Source organism: Boleophthalmus pectinirostris, unplaced genomic scaffold, assembly GCF_026225935.1.
Source record: "Boleophthalmus pectinirostris isolate CB_2022bp ecotype Guang Dong unplaced genomic scaffold, ASM2622593v1 HiC_scaffold_13, whole genome shotgun sequence".
NCBI classification, from domain to species: domain Eukaryota; kingdom Metazoa; phylum Chordata; class Actinopteri; order Gobiiformes; family Gobiidae; genus Boleophthalmus; species Boleophthalmus pectinirostris.
The window spans coordinates 32,499,033-32,523,821 of record NW_026571036.1 but is presented as its reverse complement, the minus strand read 5'-3'; the positions used below and the strand labels follow the sequence as shown (position 1 = coordinate 32,523,821).

The 24,789-nt window shown below is 38.6% G+C and overlaps 1 protein-coding gene across 1 annotated transcript; it reads right to left on the bottom strand.

The window, feature by feature from the left end:
* Positions 1 to 546: 546 nt before the first annotated feature.
* On the bottom strand, positions 547 to 24,789 carry dll4 (delta-like 4 (Drosophila)). Its single transcript, XM_020919121.2, has 11 exons — positions 24,498 to 24,789; positions 24,145 to 24,405; positions 23,429 to 23,486; positions 20,447 to 20,710; positions 16,079 to 16,139; positions 12,389 to 12,519; positions 11,396 to 11,565; positions 10,701 to 10,920; positions 8,180 to 8,906; positions 5,635 to 5,743; positions 547 to 2,713 (listed from the first exon to the last, which is right to left on the bottom strand). The coding sequence occupies exons 1-11, from the start codon at positions 24,549 to 24,551 to the stop codon at positions 2,708 to 2,710; spliced, it is 2,061 nt and encodes a 686-aa protein (XP_020774780.1). The 5' UTR covers positions 24,552 to 24,789; the 3' UTR covers positions 547 to 2,707.

Below are 24,789 nucleotides of genomic sequence, written 5' to 3'. Positions count from 1 at the left end.
GATAGTGACATCACACTGGTGGTGTTCTACCTCCCCTTTTCATGGTTCTTTTTTGGAGTTTGATTTATTTTTTTGTGTGTGTAACAGAACAAATCAGCTCCCCTGTTGTAGTTCCAACAAAATCAAGTCTTTCTGGTCAGACTGTGTTAAAATGAAGCTCAGATTAATGTCTAAATGGTCTCAGATAGAGCACTGCTTACAGTTAACATCACAACTGGAGTGACTGTTTATGACAAAATGTGCAGAGTATCAATACACTGGCTGGTGGCTGTTTAACTGTCAGATTGCAGATTTGTTGGTTTATGGTTCATATCTCTGCAACTATCCATGTGAAACAAAAACTGGCACAAAATTCAACATCTTCTGTGTCAGTATAAATAAACAAAGTGATCTTTTCCACACGAGCTTCAGAAAGTGATGCCATTATTCAACCCCAAAGATGTGGTTGTTGTCAGTTTGCTGTGTATTTTTCATAATAAATACAAGACACAGATCTCCATCATTTGAATCACTTTAGTTTAAAAACACCTCAAAAATAATCTTCTGTTACACCATCACATTAAAAACCGTTTATTCTCACTTCTGGTTTGGTCCTTATAAATATGCATTATATACAAAATAACATTATAAAACATATAAAGAGGAGTGTCATATTTAAATTAAACTCTGAAATCATCACTTTAAAAAATTACATTATTGGTTCTGTGGTTTGGAGAGTTCTTATAGGCAGGCAGTGGTGAGACAGTCTTTTACTTCACTGCAAGAAATAAATGACTTGAATTCAAAATATTAGATAGATTTGAGGAGTTTGGACTTGTTCAGACTGAAGTAATTACAAAAATGACACTTGATTGCTTTGCCTGATTTAAGATGTTTTGAACTGTTGATTCGACATTGTAATCTTTTGTGAAAAAACAATAAAACATACGCAACAAAAACATTTCTGGTAGAGTACACCAACAGCTAAACGTCTTTGTTTTGCCCTAAAATGTTTCACAATATGGTATTATAAAATGTATCTGTCACCATGGAGACCACCAGGCCAAGTTACAGGTCAAATCATACAAATATATATGATTTCCAATACATTTGAAATCAATAAAATCACTTCTATTTGTTTATGTAACAAGCATGTTGGATATCTTCTACCAGAAAAGTTACACAGTGCGTCTTTATGGTTATATAAGATTAAGTATTTTACCCCAATGGCAAATATTTGGAAGTAACAGGAAAAAAAACATGAAGACTTATTAATTGAGAACTACTGACACTGAATTTAAAAAAGCTGAGTTAATTCAAATCAAGATTCTGAATTCAAGTCATTATATTTCATGTGGGCATTATTTTTTGCAGTGTATGTTTTGAATTTTTCATAAAAGCACTTTGAATGGGCTCTTTGCTTCTTGGATCCTGCTGGCACGGCACTTAAACACATTTCTGTGGTTTCATTTATAGATTTTTAACTTTTTTTTTATTGATTAAAATCCAATTCCTCCAAAAACTATTCATTTTTTATAGTGCAAATGATCCAAGAATAGCCAAAGAGCATGAATTTTTGCAACAATTCCCTTCTCTTTTATTTCATATTAAGGCTTCATTCAGGCTTCATACAATCTTCACCTTTACATGTTACAAAGTCCAACCTTCTATTGTCTTTTCACAGCAAAATTCAAAATCTATGAGTTAAAATGACTTGAAATTACAATATTAATCTTGATTCGGGCAAGAATTCAAGAATTTTGTACATTTAAACCTAGATTAGTTGGCTTGTTTTGAGAAATTCCCTACTCGTATCAATATATTTTCAAATTTTTAAGCTATTTTACTGACCAACCTTAACTTTACTAACAACTCAAAACTAAAACAACTTCACAGACAAATAATAAATGATATAATTAAGATTTTTTATTTTGAAACTAATGGTAAATATATTAAAACAATTGTTATTTTATGTCCTTTTTAATTTAATTTACTCACCAATCTTAAACAAACTGAAAACATTAGCAAAAAACTGATGGAATGAAAAAAACTTGACTAATAAACTTGTAAATATATTTAAACAAGAAAATTGCTTAAGGTCAAAACTAGTCAGATCTACTCACATTTTTTTATTCAAGTCTAATAAATGAATCTAAATGAGTCAAGAATACTCTTTTTTTTTTACTTCAAGTCATTTTAAGTCATATGGTTTTTGTTTTTGCAGTGTTTTGATTGACAGTTTTTCGATTAACTTTTCAAACATACATTACAGCATTTTCGAGGTTGGATTGCGTTCCTTTTTGCATAGCAGGCGAAGCTGGTGAGCAGTGTCCGTAAGGGGATTGACTTGGATGTTGTAGGCACAGGTGTTGATTGATTGGTTGGCTGAAAAAATGTCTTGATTATCACAAAAAAGGCCATTTCGAGGGATCTCATCTCGCTGTATAATCCTTTAACTGTCCAAGATGGCTGACGATTTTATAAATAATGATTTTCGCTGACGTCGCATCAGTCTGTTGTTTTAAAGAGGTCCTTCGCTGTACATGTTCTTGAACACAAACTCCACGTCATTAATAAAGTTTGTCAGTTTTTGTAGAGTTTTTTATTTTTTATTTCCAGTTCTCAAGTGTCTGAAAGCAGCAGTGGAGTCTCCTCTCGGCGTTTTGTAAACAAATATTGTCAATTGTGTCTCTTTCCGAGTTCGTTCAGACTTCAGATTCCTCATTGATTATACCTGTGGAAATAAAAAACAAGATTTAGACATATGAAAGAAAATGTGTAAATTGCAAATTCCTTAAACTAAATTACAGATTTTTTGCATTTCTAACAAAAGCTGTCATTGCTATGGAGCTCCACTGTGACCATCCACTCTTGCTTCAGTTCCCAAAGTAAATTTCCATTCATTTTCCCCCCAAAGTTTCACATTGTTAATGGTAAATAATGACCACGAGACCTATAATTTCATTTAAAATGTGTTTCAAAGTGGGCTGGACTGTTAAGCTCCATTCTGTGTCAGCAAAACGTTCCGAAAACCACCAAAAGTAACAATTGGCTCTGTGCACGTCAGAAAAGGCTAGCTCACTGTTAGCACAACTAATTCCTGTCCAATTATTTTTAAGGGTTTTTTGCTGAGTCATGCTAAAATGTAATGCTCAGGGATTACACAGTGAACAGATAGTTGTGGGTGGAAGTGTTTTGGCCACATTTGGAGCTAACCGGGATTTGAACCAGCAACTTTCAGATCAAGTTAAATGATACTTTGCAGGTTAGGTCGTCAACATTTCCTGGAGGAGTGATGCTAACTGTAGGCACTGCCCTGTCTGAGGCTTTGTTAGACTTTAATTTGAGTTTTAGTTCAACACAGTTTGACCAAAAAGAACTGACTTAGTTGGAACTACAACGGGAGAGCTTTTGATGAAAATCAAACTCCTAAACAAGACCATGAACGCTCGTATTGATCAGAGGCTCCTAAAAATGAGTTGTTTAATTACATTTTTTTTTGTTTTTTTTTGAGTTTTCAAACACAAAAACTGTACCTTTCTCAATACTACAGCCGCACCTTTCTTAACTCCACAACTGGAACTGAACCGTAAACCCAGACATATTAATAACAACAGCTGCTCTTACAAAGCAACTTCAGATAGTTATTTTGATTTTATTTCTTTGTTAATGTTACACTGAAATTCCCCTAGAAGTCAGAGCAGTAAAGCATAGCACCTCTGAGACCTCACTGAAGCCAAACGTGTGGAATAACTGCAACCTATGGCCAAGATAAAGAAATCCTCAAGTTATTTATGAGCCCCAAAAATTACAATTACAATGAATAGGTCCAAAAATGTAAGTCTACTTTAAGTCAATAATGCACAGGGGATGAAAAAAACTGCTTATTAAGATATATACACTGCAAAAATGACTATAGCATGGGGTATAATGATTTCAATTCAGAAACTTAAACTGAGTAAACTTTTTTTTTTGACTATTTCGGATTTAGTCCTATATTAGTTTTCAGACCTTATTGTGTTGAGTGAGTTTTTTAAGATTTCCACCATCAAAATAATCCAGCAGATAAGAAAATCCAAACTGTTACATAATCCAAGTTACATAATAATACATGCTGTTATAGTTTAATTAAAGGTGCACTGCGTAACTGTCATCTGCTTGTCTCCATGGAGATATTGTTTTACTTGGAATATTTCACAGTATAGCATAGTACTCTATGTTACATTTATTCAAATACAAGTGTTTTTGTGTAATGTTATTTGAGAGCCACTTGTTTAACAGCACAAATCACCTCGCATGTTGAAGTTCCAGTTAAGTCAGATTTTTATGGTCGGATTATGTTAAAACAAAGCTCAGATTAAAGTCTAATAGTGCTTCAGACAGAGGATTGCCTACAGTTAGCATCACACCCCCAGGGAGGGTTGATGACCTCAGCTGCAGAGTATCAATAACCCGTGACTAATGGTATTGTTTATAAGTGAGAAAGTCTAATAAATAAGGCCAGATACGTTTGTAAATCTAAAGTAACCCAGTGATCTGCAGCCTTCTGGAGGAGCCAGTCTTTGCCAAAAACACTAAAAATGCATCTGTTAAAATCTGGCTCTTATTTATAATGTGTTACCCACTGCATTTACGGTCCTTGAATGAGTCATTAAACAGCATGGATGTAAAAGTGCATATGTTGTAGCTCTACCCCACTGTGAAACTGGGAGGCCTGAGATTCTAAACCACACAGAGCACTAATGTGCAAATAGCAAAGGCTGAAAATCAAACAGTGACATTTCAATAAGTTTACAGCAGAAGCTAAGCAGTAAACTTAAAGGGGTACTATGTCACTTTTCTGGTGGAGTATTTGCCTTCGGCTTGTCTCCATGGAGATGTCTTTGCTTGCTGTGAATGTTCTACAGTATGGCATATCTTAATAGGCTGTGCCTGTACTGTTTTTCCCAGGTGGATTAATGCCATATTGGTAATATTATTGACCTGATAAGTAAAACACTAAACTAGCTTCACAGTTTACTTAGTAGCATTACTAGACCAGACTTGCATCTCCACAAACCTGACTCTTATTTGGCCTGGAGGATGACATCCTCCTGCTTGTTTCCATGGAAATATTGTTCCTTTGGCTATGATCTTCCACAGTATGGCATAAAACATACACACTACACATTTATGTTTTTAGTTTTACGTTTAATTTTTATTATTATTATTTTTTTAACTAAATGTAGGCATTCATTTGTAATATTTTTTGTATAACATACTAATTTTTTTATTCACTTAAAACCAGACCAGACCAGACCAGACCACAAAGCTAATTATACCCAAACTATAATTTTCACTAAATGAACAATTAAAACATAAAACATAATATTCTATCCTTTGAATAGGCAAAAGTCCTCAAAATGTTGTCAATAACATGACAAAGTCAAGACACGTTTCATACTAAATACTCAATCAAGATTAATACTGGAAATTTGACTTTTTTACATTTACACTAATAAAGTTATAACAGTGTATGTCAGTTCATTTTGTACAGTGCCTGTTTATTTTTGCAGTGTATTCCGTAAAGATGAATGAAAGGCCACACAGGATAGGCCAAATCAGCCTGAGAAACATCTTATAGACTGTCATGACGTGTTTATGGTATATGTTTACCTCTGTTGCTATGACGCACTCTCTCCTCTCCTCCGCGATCACAAACACAGACTGGTACATGGAGTCTCTGCTGGAGCATACTGTGGATATCCGACACTCTGGCTTTTCTCTGTAAAAGAAAAAAACACATCAAGGGTTTTAGAGTTTAAATGAGTACAGCTAAACATGATCTGCTCTTCACTGCAAAAAATGTCTGTGTGAAATGAAATGATTTGGATTTATTACTCCTGGATTAGCTGACATATTTAATGTATAACTTTACAAGTTATGAGTTGTTTTGACTTATTTCTGGCTGGTTTCAACAGGCCTATATTTTATTGTTTCCAGCTAAATCGTGTGTCCATTGAGCATAATTTATTTATTTTTTTACTTATTTAGTTGCATTTTTAAGTTAAAAATAAATGAAGACATAAAGAGACTGCAATGAGAGGCAAATACTGTGCATCTATAAGAAAATCTGGATAGGGTATCAACTTTTTTGCAACTAAATGCTGTATATGATATTATAGTAGCACTGACTATTGTTCTTGTCCTTTTTTGTTTGTTACCTCAACTGGCTACTGCAGTTTCAAGTACTGCGTGACCTCACACATGACTGCCCTGCCCTGATTACAGCTACATGTTTCTGATTACAAATACCTGGCTGGAGGGGCAGAGTTTAAAGTGTGGATACCTGTTAGACCAATCACACTTTTCCTTCCTCCCTCGCTTTTTAATTCAATCCTGGTATAGCCCAGTTTTGCAGATTTGAAATGTGATTGAGAACAGAATGTAAAGGTTAGTCACATTTTAAGCCTGTTGAGAGCTGGACAAGTCTCCTACTCCATTGGGCAGAGCGCAATGTGAATACAAACTGCTAGTATTCGGCTCGCTGCAGTTTTCAAAAGGGCCGGATATTGTGTAAATGTTTGCCTGTGTTCAAATCATAAATTTTTTCTCAGTCTGAAATCTTAATCTTTGGCTTTGGTTCACTCCGCGCTGCTCTAGCTGACTGTAGCAGGCTCAAAAATCAGTCATAAATGTCAAAAAGTTGCTGAATTAGTCAACACTGCTCAAATCTGCAAGTCAAATCAAGTCATTTTAGCTCAAGTCTTTTTTTTTGTAGTGCAGGAAATAAACAATTGTGATTTATGTGTTTGTCTTTGAGATGCGCGATGTTTCCGAATTCGACATTTTGGTTTAATTATGAGTTTGAGTATTTCCACACAAAGCCCTGACAGCCGGAGACCAGATGTACAGAGCCATAAACACAATTCACTTTTATTGGATGTTTTCAAATAGCACAATGCGTTAATGTCCCTTTCTCAGATGGGGTCAGGCCAGTGTTCTGCATTCTGTTTAGGACTGTCAAAAGTATAAAAAATCACATACTAATCGTTACTAATACTAGTCTCAAAACTGGATATTCATTTGAGCAGGAATTGATACTAAAGAATATCGAAAATCATATTCTGTTGTCCATATAAAGAGTGTTAACAACAACTAGAATGCTAATGTTCACTTCCTGATTATCAAACAACATTTCTAATTAGATGCAAGTAGTACACAGCAGCCTTTTTATTTTACTTCAAGAGCTGCTTATACACAATATATATGGACTGGGACAAAATTGCTTGAATACAAGGTCTTCAAATTGTTTATCACTATGGCAACAGTCCTATTTTGTCATCATTTTGAAACACAGGGATAGATAGACTTAGGCACTGAAACCCCAGCAGGTAGAGAGATCAATCCAATGAAAGAGGTGAAGAGGAGGAGGAGATGAGGGTTCTACTGCTGTGGTGGAGATGAAGCAGAGAAGAGGAGAGAGAGTGCATTTATATGAATAGATTTGACAGGTGATCGGTTGTGAGGCACCGGTTGTAGGCTGTGATTGGCTTAAATGGACAGGAAGTAGAAACTATCAGGAAATTCAGTCTTCCTAGTTGGATTTTACTAAAACTTTCCATAAATACTTCAACTTGTCCATGAAGTTTTGTGAAACCATAGCATACTTTTTAAGGTGCTCTATGTAACTTTTCTGGTGAAGGGTTTGCCACCTGTTTTTCTCCATGGAGATGTTATTGCTTTGATTGGAACGTTCCACAGTACGGCTTTAAACTTGGCAAACTAAGCAAAGATCACCAAAATCTATCTTTTCTTGTGTTAGAAAATGATGAGAAAACAGGACCGTTGCCATAACGATCAAACGCCCTGTTGATCAGATCTGTGGTGAGGCAAACCCGCTCAAAGTAAGAATGTGTTTTTAAGATATTTGCAGTAATCACATTGAATTGAATAAATGCAAGATAATCATACTGTGGAACATTCCAGTGGCAGCAATAACATCTCCATGGCGACAAACAGGGGGAAGACCATCAAGTAGAACAGTTACACAGTATCCCTTTAATAGAAGCATTCTTACTTGTAAATACTACTACTACTACTACTACTGCTACTACCATTGCAATACAATAATGCAATCAACAATAACAAAAGCAAGAACATTTCCATGGCAACAGAGCAGGCAGATACACTATAAAAGTTACACAGTGCCCATTCTTACCTGTAAATTCTTGAAGTCCTTTTGTCTTCTAAACACTTGTCATAAATTAAACTTTTCTCCTGTTGTGAATTCTCGTCTTTAAACTCCTTCTGTTTGGAGTTGTACGAATCCAAGTGATAGTTTTTATGAATGAAGTTTGATTTCTCAGAGTCACAGTCCACCTCCAGCCCAAGTTTATGATTTGTATTTTTAAGTTGCGACGCTGGTATTAGATTATCCTTTTGCACATTCGACAAATTGTTCATCGTTTCCGTGTCTTCTCTTTCTCTTTGACGTTGCCGGTAAATGTGCCTCAGCGCCAATCCGACCATACAAAGCAGAACCAGCAACGCCACCAGACCGATCGCTAACGAAACCGCCGCCCACTGGAATCCTCCTTGGTTGGTAGACGGCGCCACAGCTGCGAAGTACTCACAGCGAGGTCCAGTTACTCCGGTTGGGCAAATACAAGTGGGTAGACCAGTATTCCCGGGCGAGTTGGTGGTGCTGCAGAATCCCCCGTTGAGGCATGGTTGGACGGTGCAGGGGTCGAGGATGCGATCGCAGTTTCGTCCTGTGAAACCGCTCGGGCACTGACAGACGTAGTCGCTGATTCGGTCCTGGCAGGTGCCTCCGTTCAGACAGGGGTTTCTGGCGCATTCGTTGATGTTGATCTCACAGCGAGTGCCCACGAACCCGGCGCGGCAACTGCACTTGCTGACGCCGCCGTGGATCAGGCACTGTCCACCTGCAGAAACAACAGAAAATACATGTTAGAAATACTGCTACTGAAACAACTACTGCTACTACTGCTGCTGCTGCTACTACTGCTACTACTACTAATACAACAACTACTTCTACTACAACTACTACTAGTAGTACTAATGTTACTGCTGTTGCTACTACTGCTGCTACTACTGCTACTACAACTGCTACACCTACTACTACTACTACTAATACAACAACTATTTCTACTACAACTACTACTACTAGTACTAATGTTACTGCTGTTGCTACTACTGCTGCTACTACTATTAATACAGCAACTACTTCTACTACAACTACTACTAATACAGCAACTACTTCTAGTACAACTACTACTACAACTACTACTGCTACTGCTGCACCATCCTTTATTAACTGCACATTTTAATATTGTCTTATTTCCCTTTATTGTTGTAAACCTAATTACCAAGATGTATTATTATTTGTTATATTAATATACTACTACTACATCTACTGAAACCAACTTGAATAAAAATGGAAATAAAATATACAGAAATATGTGCATTCGACATTACCTCTGAAGTCAAGATTGTTTCCAGATTTCAAGTCTTATGTCTTATGTAATACTGTACCGTAATTGTAGGAATTTTCAATCAAGAAATTACAAAATCTCTTTATCAATTCCAACACGTTTCACAATTCTGAAGCTGCTATGTTCCAGTTGTTCTTGCAACATAACTCTCAATGTTTACAGAAATCAAACTACACTATAAAAAGGGGATAGACTATTAATTTTTGTCTTTTAATTTATTTTTTATTTGTTGTCTAAACTAATTCAGAGTGATCGAATTTTTAGGCCTTAGCTAGAATTCAGTATGACGCCAAGTAAAATATTAGTTAGACCAGTATAAACTCTCTTCAAAAGCATTAAACAGCCTATTCCTGAGAAGTAAATAGATCCAAACTAAAAGTCAAACCTACTCAAAAGTCCAAACTACTCAAAAAAGTAAATTACACTCTTTTTTTTTTTACAGTGTACATTACAGTGCTGTGAGTCTGTGATGGTGTTTACAGTGTGGGCCCTGTTTATGTGCAGGACAATAGAACAGTTCCCCCTGATTCCTGTTGTTTCACTCGGCTTCCAGGACGAGTGTGTGAATGGGTGAGGAGGGGGGGAGGAGGAGGAGGAGGAGGAGAGAGTGTGTGTGAATGGGGGAGGAGGGGAGGAAGGGGTGAGGAGGGGGGGAGAGTCTGTGTGAACGGGTGAGGGACAGGAGCCCGGAGAGGTGGGGGTGAGGAAGTTCAAAACAGCTGGGACAAAGAGAAGAAGGAACAGGGGACATTTCCCCCCCCACCAAAAAAACATATGATCCACGAATGTCCAGCCTTATCATTATTTATATACATACAGAATAAGAGCAGGCCTGTTGGAAAGTCATTTTTTCCATGCATTAAGCCTAATTTGTCTCCATCCAGTACAGGTTTATTATGAAGGATTTTCACTTCTGTGAACCAGAAAGTAAGACTGATGCGCTGTTAGCATGCTAGTACTTGTTTAGCATTAGAGTGACAAAAAAATTGGCCTCTGAAAGTTGTGAAAAGCACTTATAAAATGATCATAGTGAATAATTAGGATGCTCAGAATGCATAAGGTAAATGAGGAATAACTTTGGATCACTACAAACTGAAATTAACTAGTTCTGTTTTTTTTGTTTTTTTTTTCACGTTTTTAAGACAGTAAAAATCAGGTAGAGTTCTTTTAATATTTTCAGCTTTCCTGTTTTTGCTTATAGTTTAAAAAATACTAGTAACATACCATTGGCGCAGGGCAGGGAGGTGCACTTGTCAACCTTCTTCTCGCAGTTGAGGCCGGTGTAGCTCCTGGGACAGTCGCACCTGTAGCTCCGCCCCCCCTCTCTCTCACTGCAGCGGCCGCCATGGAAACAGGGCGAGTCTGCGCAGGTGAGGAGGCTGTGCTCGCAGTGAGAGCCCTCGAAACCAGGGGGGCAAGAGCACTGGTACCCCTGCTCCAAGTTCTGAGAGGGACAGAGACGGAGGGAGGGAGATGTTTCATTAAATTTATATATTTTAATGCCATACTGTGGAACATTCCAGGCAAATCAATTACATCGCTATGGAGACGGTGATGCATAGTGCTCCTTTTTGTATTTCTGCTATAGATTTATTTACTACCTGGACCTCACATGATACCGTCTGAGATTAAGGGACAGAAGTAGGAAAGTTGCTATATATTTGGTCAATAACCGTAAACAGATGTTGTGTCCTTGAGCAAGACCATGACTGTGTGATTGGTGATGCATTGTTGGAGGGAAGTGTGAATAATGGATGAATAAATAATCTAACTATTTGTAAAGCAAATTATGAAATTGTTTATTTATTGGTTATTTATGTTAATTTAAGTTTATGTACTTGAAAATACTTGAACACGTTTTACCTCAACTACCCAAAATGTCATTGTTCCTAGTTTTACAGTGTAGTGGTGGTCCTTACCTTGCACACTCCACCGTTCCTGCAGGGGGCGCTGTCACACTCTTGCATGAGCAGCTCACAGTCCTTTCCTGTGTACCCGGGCAGACAGGTGCAGGTGTAGCTGCCCTGCCCGCTGTTCATGCAGGTGGCACCGTTCACGCACGGCTGGTGATGGGTGCAAAAGTTTAGGTCTGAAAAACGAAAGAGGCGGAGTCATACGGCGCACTGCCAAAATGTTGCTATGAATACAATAAAAAAAATTTCTTTTATGTAATAACGTATGGTTAAAACAGCTCTTAAGGTCAAAATGAGACTGCTATGTGCTGTCTGCATCTAATTATAAAGTGCTTTTATCTTGCACTGCAAACTGTGAAGTAGTAAGTATGTTTATTACGGTACAATTTAAGGGGAAATTTGTCCTCTGCATTTGACCCATTCTTCACATCCACAGAGGCAATATAAAACAAATTAAAAATAAAAATGAAGGAGCTTTTTCTGTGTGGTTTTAGAGGGCTGGTTAAACAAAGCCCTGCAAAACTAGATCTACAAAAATACTACACAAAAGATCTGCACAGTTACTCTTTAAGTAAGCACCTAATTCTGATTAGTTTAGACTAGTTCACATTATTGTATTAAATGTGATATATTGTATGGCAAAGTTTACTTGGCTCCTCAAAAATACAAAAACATGTCAACATATCAACCTGATATACTGAACTTCTTCTGGATACATAGTCATTTTAAGTCTCTAAGTGTTTTTTGCAGTGTCACGGATGTGGATGAGTGAACGCTCGTCTGAGGAAACCTAATTATCTAATGCTTCAGGTGCAGACAGTGTAAAGTGTGAGTAACATGAGCGCTGGCTTTGAAAACAGAGAAGAGTCCACTGTAAAAAAGAAATATCTACAGTTAGAGCTAAAGAGTGAAAATTAGTTTCGTCCTAGTGTATCAGATCTTGTGAAATGTAGTATACTTGTCTAAAGACGTCGTTTTCTAGCATGAGTTGTGTAGTACCTTGGTCACACAGCAGGCCTCCCCATCCCTCCTGACAGTTGCATTGCCAGGGCAGTTCACAGGTCCCATGTTTACAGGCGGGGTACTTCCTACACTCATCACAGAAGGGGCCCTGCCAACCATCTCTGCACCTGAAAACACAACAAAAATATATCAGTTTGGTTAACATGGCTTAAAGCTTACTTAAAACTACTATTTTAACAACTACATATTTTTGCAGTATAATATTATTAACTTCCTAACTTTTAACTTTCTAATTTTATTCTAAGCATTTTGACTGAAAGCTCTATTTAAGTAAATATTGAATTATTTATTTATTTTTCAGCTGGATGGCCTTCCCGTAGCGGCAAACTCCACTGCACCAACTGAACTGTGCAATATCAATGGAAATGCCTTGCCCAGGGACACAACAACAGTATGGACATGAGGTGGGTTTGAGGTTTGAACTGAATGCCCTGTTGTTGTTGGGCGAACTCTTAACCCTCTGCGCCGCTGTCATTGCTCAAATCAAGATTGATATTGTAAATTCAAGTCATTTGTTATATTTTTTTACAGTGTGCACTTTTAACCTCCCCTCAACCGAACGAAAACTAGCTTCAGCATCTCATCTATCAAGAATCAGATGACATTATTGCTGTATTAAAAGCTCAAATAAATCCATAGGAGCTGTCTCTACAACATTTGCTGCTCAAACTCGACTCATCCATCACAATAAAACTTCTTTCAGTTTTGGAGGAGGAACAACATTTCTTTTAGCTTGCACAAAATACAATATAGTTCCTCCTGAAAAATGTCAGTTCAAACTCAGGCCAATGAAGATACCTGTGGAGATAAGGCTTATAACAGTGTGTAATTTAGACTCAAGCTGAAGGTGCTGGATCTGAGCCAAATATAAAAGTACAGATTTCAGTTTCTCATGAATTTAGAGTGTTGAGTTTAGTTCTGGTTTAGTCCTGGTTTAATACTTTGTAGATTTTGGAACATTCCCATTATTCCTTTGTTCACAGCTGCTTTAAATCGTGTTCGTTGTTTTGTCTGGTTTTGTCTTGCCTTTGTCCAATGTTTAGCCTTGGTTTAGAATGGATTTAATGCTTCAAAGCCCAGTTTAGTTCTGGTTCAGACTTGGGTTTATTCTTGGTTTATTTCTGTCAGTGCTTGCATTAATTGTGAATCACCTGTTTTCAAAATGTTTTTACTCCATGAATCCTATTTACATTTCTAGACCTGGTTCAGTCCTGGTTTAGTCCTGCTTTACTAATTACCAAGTTTTACTTTAGTCCAGGTTAAATCCAGTTTCTGTTAATATGTATATTTTAGGACTTGCATTATGCTGATTTAGACTTGGATTGCAAAATATATTACCCAGGCTGGTGCCACCTAGTGCCTCCGCTCAATTTCATTTCTCTCCAGTGACTAGGTCAAGAATCGGAATACACTAAATGGTTCGCAAAAACTCTGGGTGTGAGTTTGGGCGCCAGTCAATCAGCGAAGAGCCAGACATTCTGTGTTGGCAACGATTCCCAAGATTGAGGATTTAAAGCCGGAACAAATAGAATGTTTGGTGAATTTTATCAAGGGGAAAGACGTTACTGCCCTTCTTCCTACAGGAATTGGGAAAAGCTTAATATACCAGTTAGCCCTGTTAGCGGCGCATTACATATGTCATGACCAAATTGATTGGTTATATTTTAAAAAGTACCCGCCTACCAACAAATCCTAATACTGCGAGGTCAGACAGTTTCCATGAAGTGAAACCGTCTGATGAATCAGGCTAAAAATATATTGCAAATTAATCAAAATCAGAATTTGAGGTCTTAAATTATTTAGACAATAGAATTTCCTCTGCAAAGACCAAAATATCCTGCCTTTTTACATTGTATCTGTAGTTTAGACCTCTACAAACATGTTCTGAAATGCATGGGATTCAGTTGAGATTTCAGTCTTCCTCAAATGGAGAACACTTACAGCCCTAGACCTTAAATGTGAGTATTGCAGTAGAGATTATCAAACTCCCCCAAAGCCCTTTTCCCACATGTTGTGCCGTCTGAGCGACGTCACTAAACATATAGATTACAGCTATAGAAACGTATGGGAAGAATCCACAGACACAGTGACAGATCTGTGCCTAAAAGAGGATACAACACAATTCTCACAGCAGCTTATGAGAGAAAGAGAGAGAGAGAGGGAGGAGGTTGGCGTGGGAGAGAGGAAGAGAGGAGAGACAGAGAAGCAGAGAGAGAAAAGGAAGGAGAAAGAGAGGCAGAACTAGAGAGGAAGGAAAAGTTAAGAGAGAGGGAGGATGAGAGAGCAAGAAAGAGAAACGGAAAGGGTGTGGAGATAGAGGGAAAAAACTAGAAAGATCAAGAGAGAGGAGAGAGAGGGGTGTGAGAAAGAAAGAGAGGGGAGGAACTAGACAGTTAGGGAGAAAGAGCGAAAGAGAGAGATAGAGGGAGAGAGAACAGAGAGAAAGAGAGATTAGGAAGAAGAAGTGATGGAGGGTGAGGTGGAGGGGAGAAACGGAGGGGAAGCCAGAGAGATGAGAGCAGAGAGAGAGAGAAATAGAGCAAGGGGGTAAGGCAGAGAGTGGAGAAAGAAAGAGGGGGAAGAGGGGGTGAGAAAGAGAGAGGGCATAGTGATAGAAGGGGGGAGAGAGAATGAGAGCCTTGGGAGTTTAACTATGGGTAGCTGGTATAAAAAGTTTTAATGTTTAGGAATGTTGATTTGTAAAGCAGCTGATGGATTTAACTTTAGGTTTATTCCCTCGTGAAGTCAGAAATCTCTTCCGTCTGACCCTGCTCCGCTCCTCTGCTCTGTCAGACTCTCTTCTCACCATCGTCTGCTCCTCTGACCTTCTGCTCTGCTCCTCTGACTCTCTCCTCTGCTCCGTCAGACCCTCTTCTCACATCCTCTGCTCCATCTGACCCTCTCCTCTGCTCATCTGCTCCACTCCTGTTCTCCGTCAGACCCTCTTCTCACCATCCTCTGCATCCTCTGACCCTCTCCTCTGCTCCTCTGACCTTCTCCTCTGCCCCTCTCTTCTACTCCTCTGACCCTCTACTCTGCATCCTCTGCTCCATCTGACCCCCTCTTCTGCATCCTCTGTTCCATTTGACCCTCTCCTCTGCTCTGTTAAACCCTCTTCTCGACATCCTTTGCTCTTTCTCACCATCTTCTCTGCATCATCTGCTCCATCTGACCCTCTCTTCTGCTCCTGGGCTCCTCTGCTCCATCAGACACGCTCCTCCTCATTCTCTGCTCCATCTGACCCTATCCTCTACAATTCCAGCTTCCATCACTGCATTCTATTGTTGTGTTCTTGAGCAGGACATTTCACCCACCTTGCGTAGTATGAATATAGTATTTGTGTGTTTATTTGGTGGTGCTTGGAGAGGCCATATGCACACACTGGCAGCTACTCTTTTATCAGTCTGTCCTCAGCCAGACTACAGAAATAACATACATTTTCTGGCAATACATTTCGAAAAAACTTTCAGTACCCCATGCAGATCACTCATGTACTAGCTGCTATACCACTGTTTGAGAATCACTGGAGTGCACTGGTTGAATGGTGAAGGATGTGTTGAAACATATGAGCAGCTAAAGAATCGCAGATGTTTAATGACGATAAAAATCAACAAAAATGCTAAAATAACATTACGGCCACGTCTTTCGCCACATCGTAATACTCACACACACTCTCCGGGGCTGGAACAGTTTCCATTCCTCTCACTGCAGCCTTCCAGACAGATCGCTACAAGAAAAAAAAAAAAAAATGCAGACATTAAAAAACAATTTCAACTATATACATGCAAAAGTGCTTATATTTAAAAGAAATATTAAAAGGAAAATCCACAACTGTTTAAAGCTGTTTATTATGCTATTTTTTGTGTAAAAAAATAGATGCGTTTTGTTTCATTCACACATGTTTATCACTCAAACTCTGCATATTTAGGAGGAGTTCTTCTCTCTGAAAAACACTCTCTTCCACCTGATGTCATGTGGGAATACAGGATGGTTATTGCATTGCCTGTAATGTTCCACAGTATGGCATTAAACTTATCTCCATGGAGACAAACAAGTGACATCAATTGGCTAAGTTACAGGTCAGATCTGTTGAGATGTGCATGCCCATACATGGTAAAAATGCATGGTTATGAGTTGTTTTTTCCAATGGAAACCCCTGTAGACATTTAATGCCATAGTGTGGACCATTTCAGGCCAAGTAATAGGCTAACATCTCTATGGAGACACAGGTTGCAGATGCTACATAGTTCACCTTTAAAAACATATGGTGAAATCATGTAGTGATAACAATTCCTACTAAATTAATCCAGAAAAAACAAGATACATTTGGGTTTCAAGCTATTTCAATCAACATTCCTATAATTTAAATAATGTTTTAAAGGGCTCATATTATGCTCTTTTCTCATCTGTTATAATGTTGTTTCCTCTTCAAAAACATATCCAGAGTTTTGCTTTGCTTCTTTCACACATGTTGCATTCATATTTAGGCTGAGTTCTTCTCTCAAACTGAAAACACTCTTTGTCTTTGGAGATGTAGACAGACTAATAATGCAGGATTACTCAAACATGTGTGAATGAAACAAAACACAACTCCAGGTCTGTTTTTGATGAGGTGACAACATTCTAATATGGGTAAAAGCACACTGGAGTGAATTCTGCATCACTATTTTGGATTTTGTTTAGCAGTGTGACCTCCCCAGCTAAACTTCACTGACTTTTGTTTTTACAGTACCTCTTTAAAGTCGCAAATAGCTAGCATAACCTGCCGCTATTCAGGGCTAGCCTTGGTCTGAGCTGCCCTGTCATCCACTCCCACAGCTGCATGGGCTCTACCGGATTTGACTCACGACTTTTCCCCACTTTAAATGCCCGGGTTTGGCGTGACACGGATCCGGCAGGGGTATATTTCAAACATGCTGTAAGCAGACGGTTTAGAGGCTAGCAGATGCGCGCTGTTATTAGCCAACAGCTGCGTCTATTGTTGTTTGTGGTTGTGGAGAGAAGCATTTGCTCAACATGGCAGGCGCGTGGCGACGGATAATGCGGAGATTGACCCCTGCGTGCGGTAGCCATGACACTCGTGTACAGGGGAGGATAAGGTTACACTCCTGTCTCCAGATATGTGCAGGCTACGCTAGGCCAGACCTTTAGGCCATAACTCCAGGGCTGTCCAAACTTTGTTCATTCAAAGTGGGGGGCCAGAAACAATATTTGTGTATTTTATGTATTGAGGCTTTGCAGTGACATCATGCTGGGGGTGCTCTACAAGTATCTCTATGGCGGGATGTTCAGCAGTTACCATGGAGACACAATGTGCACTGCCTGATTATGTCTGATATGTTTTTAGATTTAAAAAAAAGATTATAACTCAAGAAAAAATGCTAAATAGATTGAAACCACACATTTTCAGGAGTCTGTGATCAATGCAAGCTTGTTTGGAAATTTGATTTTCAATAAAAAGGTGAGAGTGATCAAATGAAATCCTAAATCTGTTCTTTTTGGTCAGCTTCTGTTAAAGTAAAGCTCAGATTAAATCTAATTTGAGTAACAGAGCTTCAGGTATTGGCAGTTTTCAGATTCTAGGAAGCGATAATGTCACACTCTCAGATGGAGGGCAGGAGCCAGTTTCCCCTATAAATTACACTGTATTTACCATGAAATATCTTTGTAATATCTGTACACTGTACTTTGCCATGAAAAGTAAAGTCACATTTTTTTACTATTATTGACTAGACCTAAGAACTCACTGTATTACAACAAAAATCAGATTTTTAACTATGTACATTTTACCTGCCCCATCTGTATTAAATGTTATTGGCCCATAGAATATTCTGATCAGCTGCAAAGTATCAATACAAAATACTTTCCTCATAAGTTAAACATGCTTTACCAAAGAAAAGAATAATAAGGTGACATTCTAACTATTCCAGTAATGCACCAGTACATCTTATAGGCTCCACACAGTTAGCCGAGCGTCTGGTCCAGTGCAGTCTGCGCGTTTGTGGGGATCATAAAGTCATTAAGAGGGCAGCACCTGGTTATTTCTGTTGTTTTGGTAAATGGTAAATGTCACCAGCTTCTCTCTCCTCATCAATCTTGTGTCATGTGGTTTTTGTCTGGCTTTTTAAAATACACGTCTATAGAATGATCTGACACATTTTTGACTTATTTCACAATTAGAAAAAAATAATTCCATATATGTGTTTTTGATGAGGACACGACATTATAAAAAGGGTAAAAGTAGTTATATGTCTCCTTTAAAGGGCCCATATTATGCTATTTTCTGATCTATGTTATGTTTCCTCATCAAAAAAGTATCAGGGGTTGTGTTTTGTGTTTCCTTCAGACATGTTTAACACACAAAACCTGCATATTTAGGCTGAGTTCTTCTTCTCAGACTGAAAACACTCTGTTTCACTTCGTGATGTCATGTGATAATACAGGAAGTTCTCCACTGTGTTTTTAAACCCCATACACCTTCATTAGAATCATTTGGCAATTTCAGCCCTTTGCTTTTGCTAATCTCTACTGAACTAAAGGTAAAGGGTAGCTGTTAACCTGAAAACTACCACTACATGACATCACAAGGTGGAACACAGCAAGAGCTTTAGAAATGCAGACAGACTAATAGTAAGGGATTACTGAAACATGTGTGGGTGAAACAAAACACAGCTCCAGGTATGTTTTGACAAGATAACAGCCTTATGACATGGCTGAAAGTTAACAAGATTAAATTTAGTATAATATAGGACCTTTAAACATACTTGAGATTGTTTTTGCAGTGTATTGCTATGAGTACTGTTAACTGCTAACTACTATTGAAAAATGAACATGTCTCTGCTGTATATATTCTGTCGTCGTGGCGATTGATGCGCGTGTAATTGCGACACGTGAGCCCATCTGGTCAGGATTTGGCGCCACGGTGAAAATAGCACACGCCAATTTCTCTTTCACCACAGCGACATAAACGACCGATCCACAGACGCCAATGTGGTCACCCAACGCAGCACATGTTAGCGATTAGCACGTCTACCCAATCTGCGTCCTTTTGATTCATTTGTTTTGGTGAAAAGATTGTTTAGCAATGTAACAGCCAGTGGGTCTATCCTTGAGTTTATCCATCAGTTCCACATTCAGAGATGAGCTATGTAACTTTTCTTTATTTGTTTTAGGGGTGCATCACCTGTTTGTCTCCATGAAGACATTATCCGTCATTATGGTATTATTTTTCTTTCATTTAATCAGCTTTTGCTAAAAATGCTTATCTTTAGAAATGTATGAAATGTATTTTGGTTATGAGCTGGGTCACCTCTTCACACACCTGACTTGTAACCTGTAACCTCCCATCCGTAGTGCACCTTTAACAGCCAATGATGCAACCATTACAGGAAGCTTTCATGGCCAAAACTGTTGAGTTGGCTTTCCAGAATTATATGTCAGATGTGGCCACCAAAGCTTTTAATAAGCCTGAAGTGTAGATTCAACCAAGAACGATTTAGCCTCTTACTATCTCCTATCTCATTTTGCTCCTCATGCTAAGTCTCTCCCTCCTTCAGAGCGCTATCACCACACAATCGGCATGCATCCCACTAATGAAACTACTGCACATCGCATCAGGTTTGTCAAGTTGTGTACAGTTTTACATCATGTTTTTGTATATTTTTCGGAGAATTGTCATGTGGGAGCATGGGTGATGTGGGGTTGTGGGCTAAGCATTGCACAAAATCTTACAGCTAACCTTAAGGAGGGTTCAAATAGGGCCCAGGAGAGATTGATAAATTACTGAAACATTCATGGATGACATCTAAAACCTCTTCAGGCATGATTTTGATGAGGGAAAAACATAATAACATGTTAGAAAGCTCAGTAGAGTCAGTTTTGCATAACACTCCCTCAGATCAAAATCGATTGGGAGATATTTTTGGATAGGTCAAAACTGTACTCTCAAAAAACTTTCTTTTTGCAGTGTACAAGAATATTCAAAGTCAATAAATGCTAAAATAACTCTTGTACAGTATTAAAGTATTGTCTTACGTTCTTCGCAGTATTTGCCCTTCCACCCGGGTAGACAGGCCAGCCGCCCGTCTCTGGTGCAGGTGTAGTGCCCAAAACGGTCATCTCGTGGGGTGCACTTCTTGGAGCAGGACTCCCCGTAGTAGCTCTCGTTACAGATGAACCTGTACGAATAGCGGAGCTCTGTCTGCCTCCACAACTGCACACTCTGGGACCAGTCCGCACCCACGGCCAACTGCTTCTGAATCGCGAAGAAACTGATCAGGAGGTCAGAGCTTGAGCTATCTGTGGGAGAGAGGACATGCAGAAATCAGGTAAGGTCTCAGATAACACCCAAGTATCACAAAAATGAAAATGAACTGCATTGAAATATTTAAAAAAAATTGAGTTTTGAGACCTTGCCATGTTAGAAACATGTTACCTCATGAAAGACAGCTAGGTTGTGTGTGTTTTCTTTCATTCACACATGTTTGAGTAATTCCGTATTATTAGTAAGTCTAGATCCAGATGCATGCTTTGTGTGTTAAACATGTGTGAATGAAACAAAACACAACTCCAGGTACGCTTTTGATGAGGAAACACTTCTAACAGATCAGAAAATAGTGTAATATGGGCCCTTGATTAGAGAGTGACCAAAATTTAAATTTGTGTAAAACCAGACTGTGACTGAAATATTTTCTAAATATAGGCAATGAGTTAACTATTGATCTAAACCAAGACAAAAATGTCAGAAACTATTGAGAAACAATAACTGTAACACATTTGAACATACACTGGAATTGCTTAAAGGTTCACTATACAACTTTTCTGGTGGAGGGGTGAAGGTTTGCCTGATATGATATGGTATTAAACTTGTATCCCACAGAGACAAGCAGGTGATGTCACCAGACTAAGCTTCTGGTCAGATCTGTGGAGAGGTTTTTCAAGGTATTTTTGAACAATAAAAACACCTACAATTCATTAAATGCAAGATGCCATATTGTGGAACATGAGTAATATCTCCATGGAAACAAGCAGGTGTCAGACCTCCCACCGGAAAAGTTACATAATGCAGCATTAAATAAAAAAAATAAAAAAAAGATTTCTTTTAAACCAATCAAATGTGATTAATCTAAAGCGATATAGCATATAGTGTAATATCAGTAGTCCAGTAATCATCTGCCTGGCAACAAGCCTCATAATATAAACTCAGGATTGAAGTTTCCTCTTTGTGATTGAAAAAACAAAAGCGCATTCTGGAGTTTGAGTTTGTGGTGCTGCGGTTCCAAAGGGCGGAACAGCCAAAGGTGTAAACTACAGGAAGACGAGTCCGCGGCGTTTGGCAGCCATCGCAGTTTCTCACCGAAGACTCACAACGTTCCCACGCCAAAAATACACAAAAGGAAGTGCGATTGTGTCGGACAGAAAGAGAGAAAGGTGCACCACTCCAAACAAGGAGTGTGTGTGTCTGTGTGAGTGTGTGTAAGTATGAGAGGGGAATAAACCAGGACGAAAGCAGGACTGAAATGGGACTAAAGTAGGACTAACCCGGGGCTAAAGCAGGACTAAAGCAGGACTGAAACAGACCAAACAGGGACTAAAGCAAGGCTAACCAATAAAGTCAAATAAGAACAGAACTAGAACAAAAACAGGTACACAACAAGGACTAGATTATAGCGGAACAAACAATTGACTCTAGGACTAAAACAGGTCTGAACTAAAACAGGACTAAAAGAATAAACCAGGACTAAAGCCAGATTAAACCAAGTCTCAGATATAATAAAATCAGAACTGAACTATGACTAAACAGGTCCAAGCTCTAGGACTTAACAAGTTTAGGACTTCAAGGTTAAGGTTAAATGAACTAGAAATAAGTTTGGTCTTCAGATATAGAATAAACTGGGGTCAAACCAGCACTGAACCAGGACAAAACTGGAATTAAACTAGGATGAAACCAGGATTAAATTAACTTTAGGACTAAACTAGGTCTACTAGTGTTTCAAGACTAAGCAACTAAACCAGGACTAAGCCAGGACTTCAATCAGAACTAAACAGCGACTAAAAGACTGGTCTTTAAAACCAAGTCTGTGGGTCTAAACCAGGACTAAACAAGAACCAGGTTAGAAAAGAAATGTAATAAACTGAGTCATAAGTAAAATTAAACTAATTCGGGCTCAAAAAAAGGTCTGAACCATCATAAAGAGTCAAAGCTGGAACTCTGTGTAAGAAGAAATGGAAAATATCAGGTCTAAAATGGAACTGTACCAGGACTAAACTAGGTCTTAACAAGGATCAAACCAGGATGCAGACCTTGAACATGAACCAACACAAAACTAATCTAAACCAGGACTAAGTCAAGCATTAATAAATCAGGTCCAAGCCTAATCCTGAATATTAACCACAAGGACGCAGGTCTTAACTGGAATCAAATGGGGACTATTTTTTGAACCGGGACTAAACTAAGACCAAACCAGGACTAAACTAGTACTAAAATAGGACTACACCAGCACTATATACCGACACAAAACAGATCTAAAGCAGGATTTAATCAGGGGGAAAAAGTACACCATGTCTAACCCAGGTTTCCACAGGTCTTAACTAGGATCAAACCAGGGTCATTGGTTGGACCAGGTCTAAACCAGGACTAAACCAGGTCTAAATCAGAACTGAACCGTGACAAAGCTGTGATTTGGAACAGCGCAAAACAATTTAAAACAGGATTAACTGAGGAAAATAAACAAATAAACCATGTCAAACCCAGGCTTACTCAGGTCTTACCAAGGATCAAACCAGGAATGCAGGTCTAAAATGGGATCTGAACCAGGACTAAACCAGGACTTAACATTTATTAGCTTCAGCATTTACAATTATTTTCTGTGTAACGGTGTGAAAATATAAAACAAAAATACGACAGATAATAAGTAATGTTTATATTTTGTGCGTAATTGCGTAACAGTGGGTTCTGAGCGGAGCGCTGGTTTAACACAGACAGGGCTCCCTCGTGTGGTGTAAAAGTGCACTTACCTGCAGGTAGACTTCCATAAGGTGAATGCCAGGCCTCAATTATTAACGAGAACGAGCCCTGAGAGGAAACACACGTAATTAATTGCTTTCGTACGGCTTTGGAACATTGCAATCTACGTTTTACACATCGTAATTGACCACGTATGCGTCTGGGTTGCCAAATAACTGCCCTAATGTTATCTAAGGATCTAAATGATTTTAAACAACATAAAGAATTGCGCTGTACGACTTTGAAACACTACAAACTACATTACGAATTGATATTTTGATTTTGCACGGGTTTGGGTTGCCAAATAAGTGCCCTAATTTTATCTAAAAATCTAAATTTTGAGCAATAAACGCTAACAAACAACATAATTAATTGTTTTTGTACGAGTTTGGAACAGTGTAAGATAGGTTTTGAGGCACTGCTATTAGCTATGCGTGCGTCTGAGTTGCCAAATGAGCGCTCAAATACTACGTAACAATCTGGTTAATATTCATTGAGTTAACCAGCACTAAAAGCGTAATTAATTGATTATGTACGACTTTGGAACACTCTAAGCCACGTTTTAAGACATTGCAATAAACACTTGGCGTGCGTCTGGGTTGCCAAATGAGCGCCCAAATACTACCAAACCTGAATTATCTGCATTAATTGACCATTAATTAACAACATGAACGTGATGCTAAACAAAAATTACGAACGCTGTATTGCCCTGTTAGTGTTCTCTTACCGGCCATCCGAAGTTGAACGGTATCTGAATTGGCTTAGGTACGGTGCCGCTCTCTTTCGCGTTGAAATAGTTGGTCCCCAGCACCGGTGTCACTGAACTCCCAAATATGCAGTCCCCTGGTGACACTACCGCTTGATAATTCTTCAGGCAAATTCTGAAATAAGTCCTACAGTTCGGTTTGCAAGCGCTACCATTCGCCAATAAGCCTTTATTGTTTTTAAATTCATGCAGGTTGAGCTCAAAAACGCCTGTTCCAAAGACCTAGAAGAGAAACAAAGTGATATAGTTGTGGTAAGTAGGAAAAAAAATTAAATACGTGCTGTCAAATTGTCGAGGAGTCCTTATTGTTTTACCTGTGATAATAATGTAGTACTAAAAGCAATGGTTAAGGTGATCCAAGCTGCCATCCTCGCTTCCCCAAGGCAGCTCGCACCAACCAAAATATACCAGCCTTCACAGCAGCGCTCCGCTATTCCACACGCGCGTAAAAGTGAAAACAAAAATATTCAAAACGCTCGTATATATCCTTCTTCACTCAAAAACGAATCCTGCGTTAGTTCCTTGGTTTAAAATGTGTTTAAAATGTAAAAAGCAAGCTCCAAGTTATCCAAATTAGAGGGAAATCCACAAATGCGCCCGTCTTCT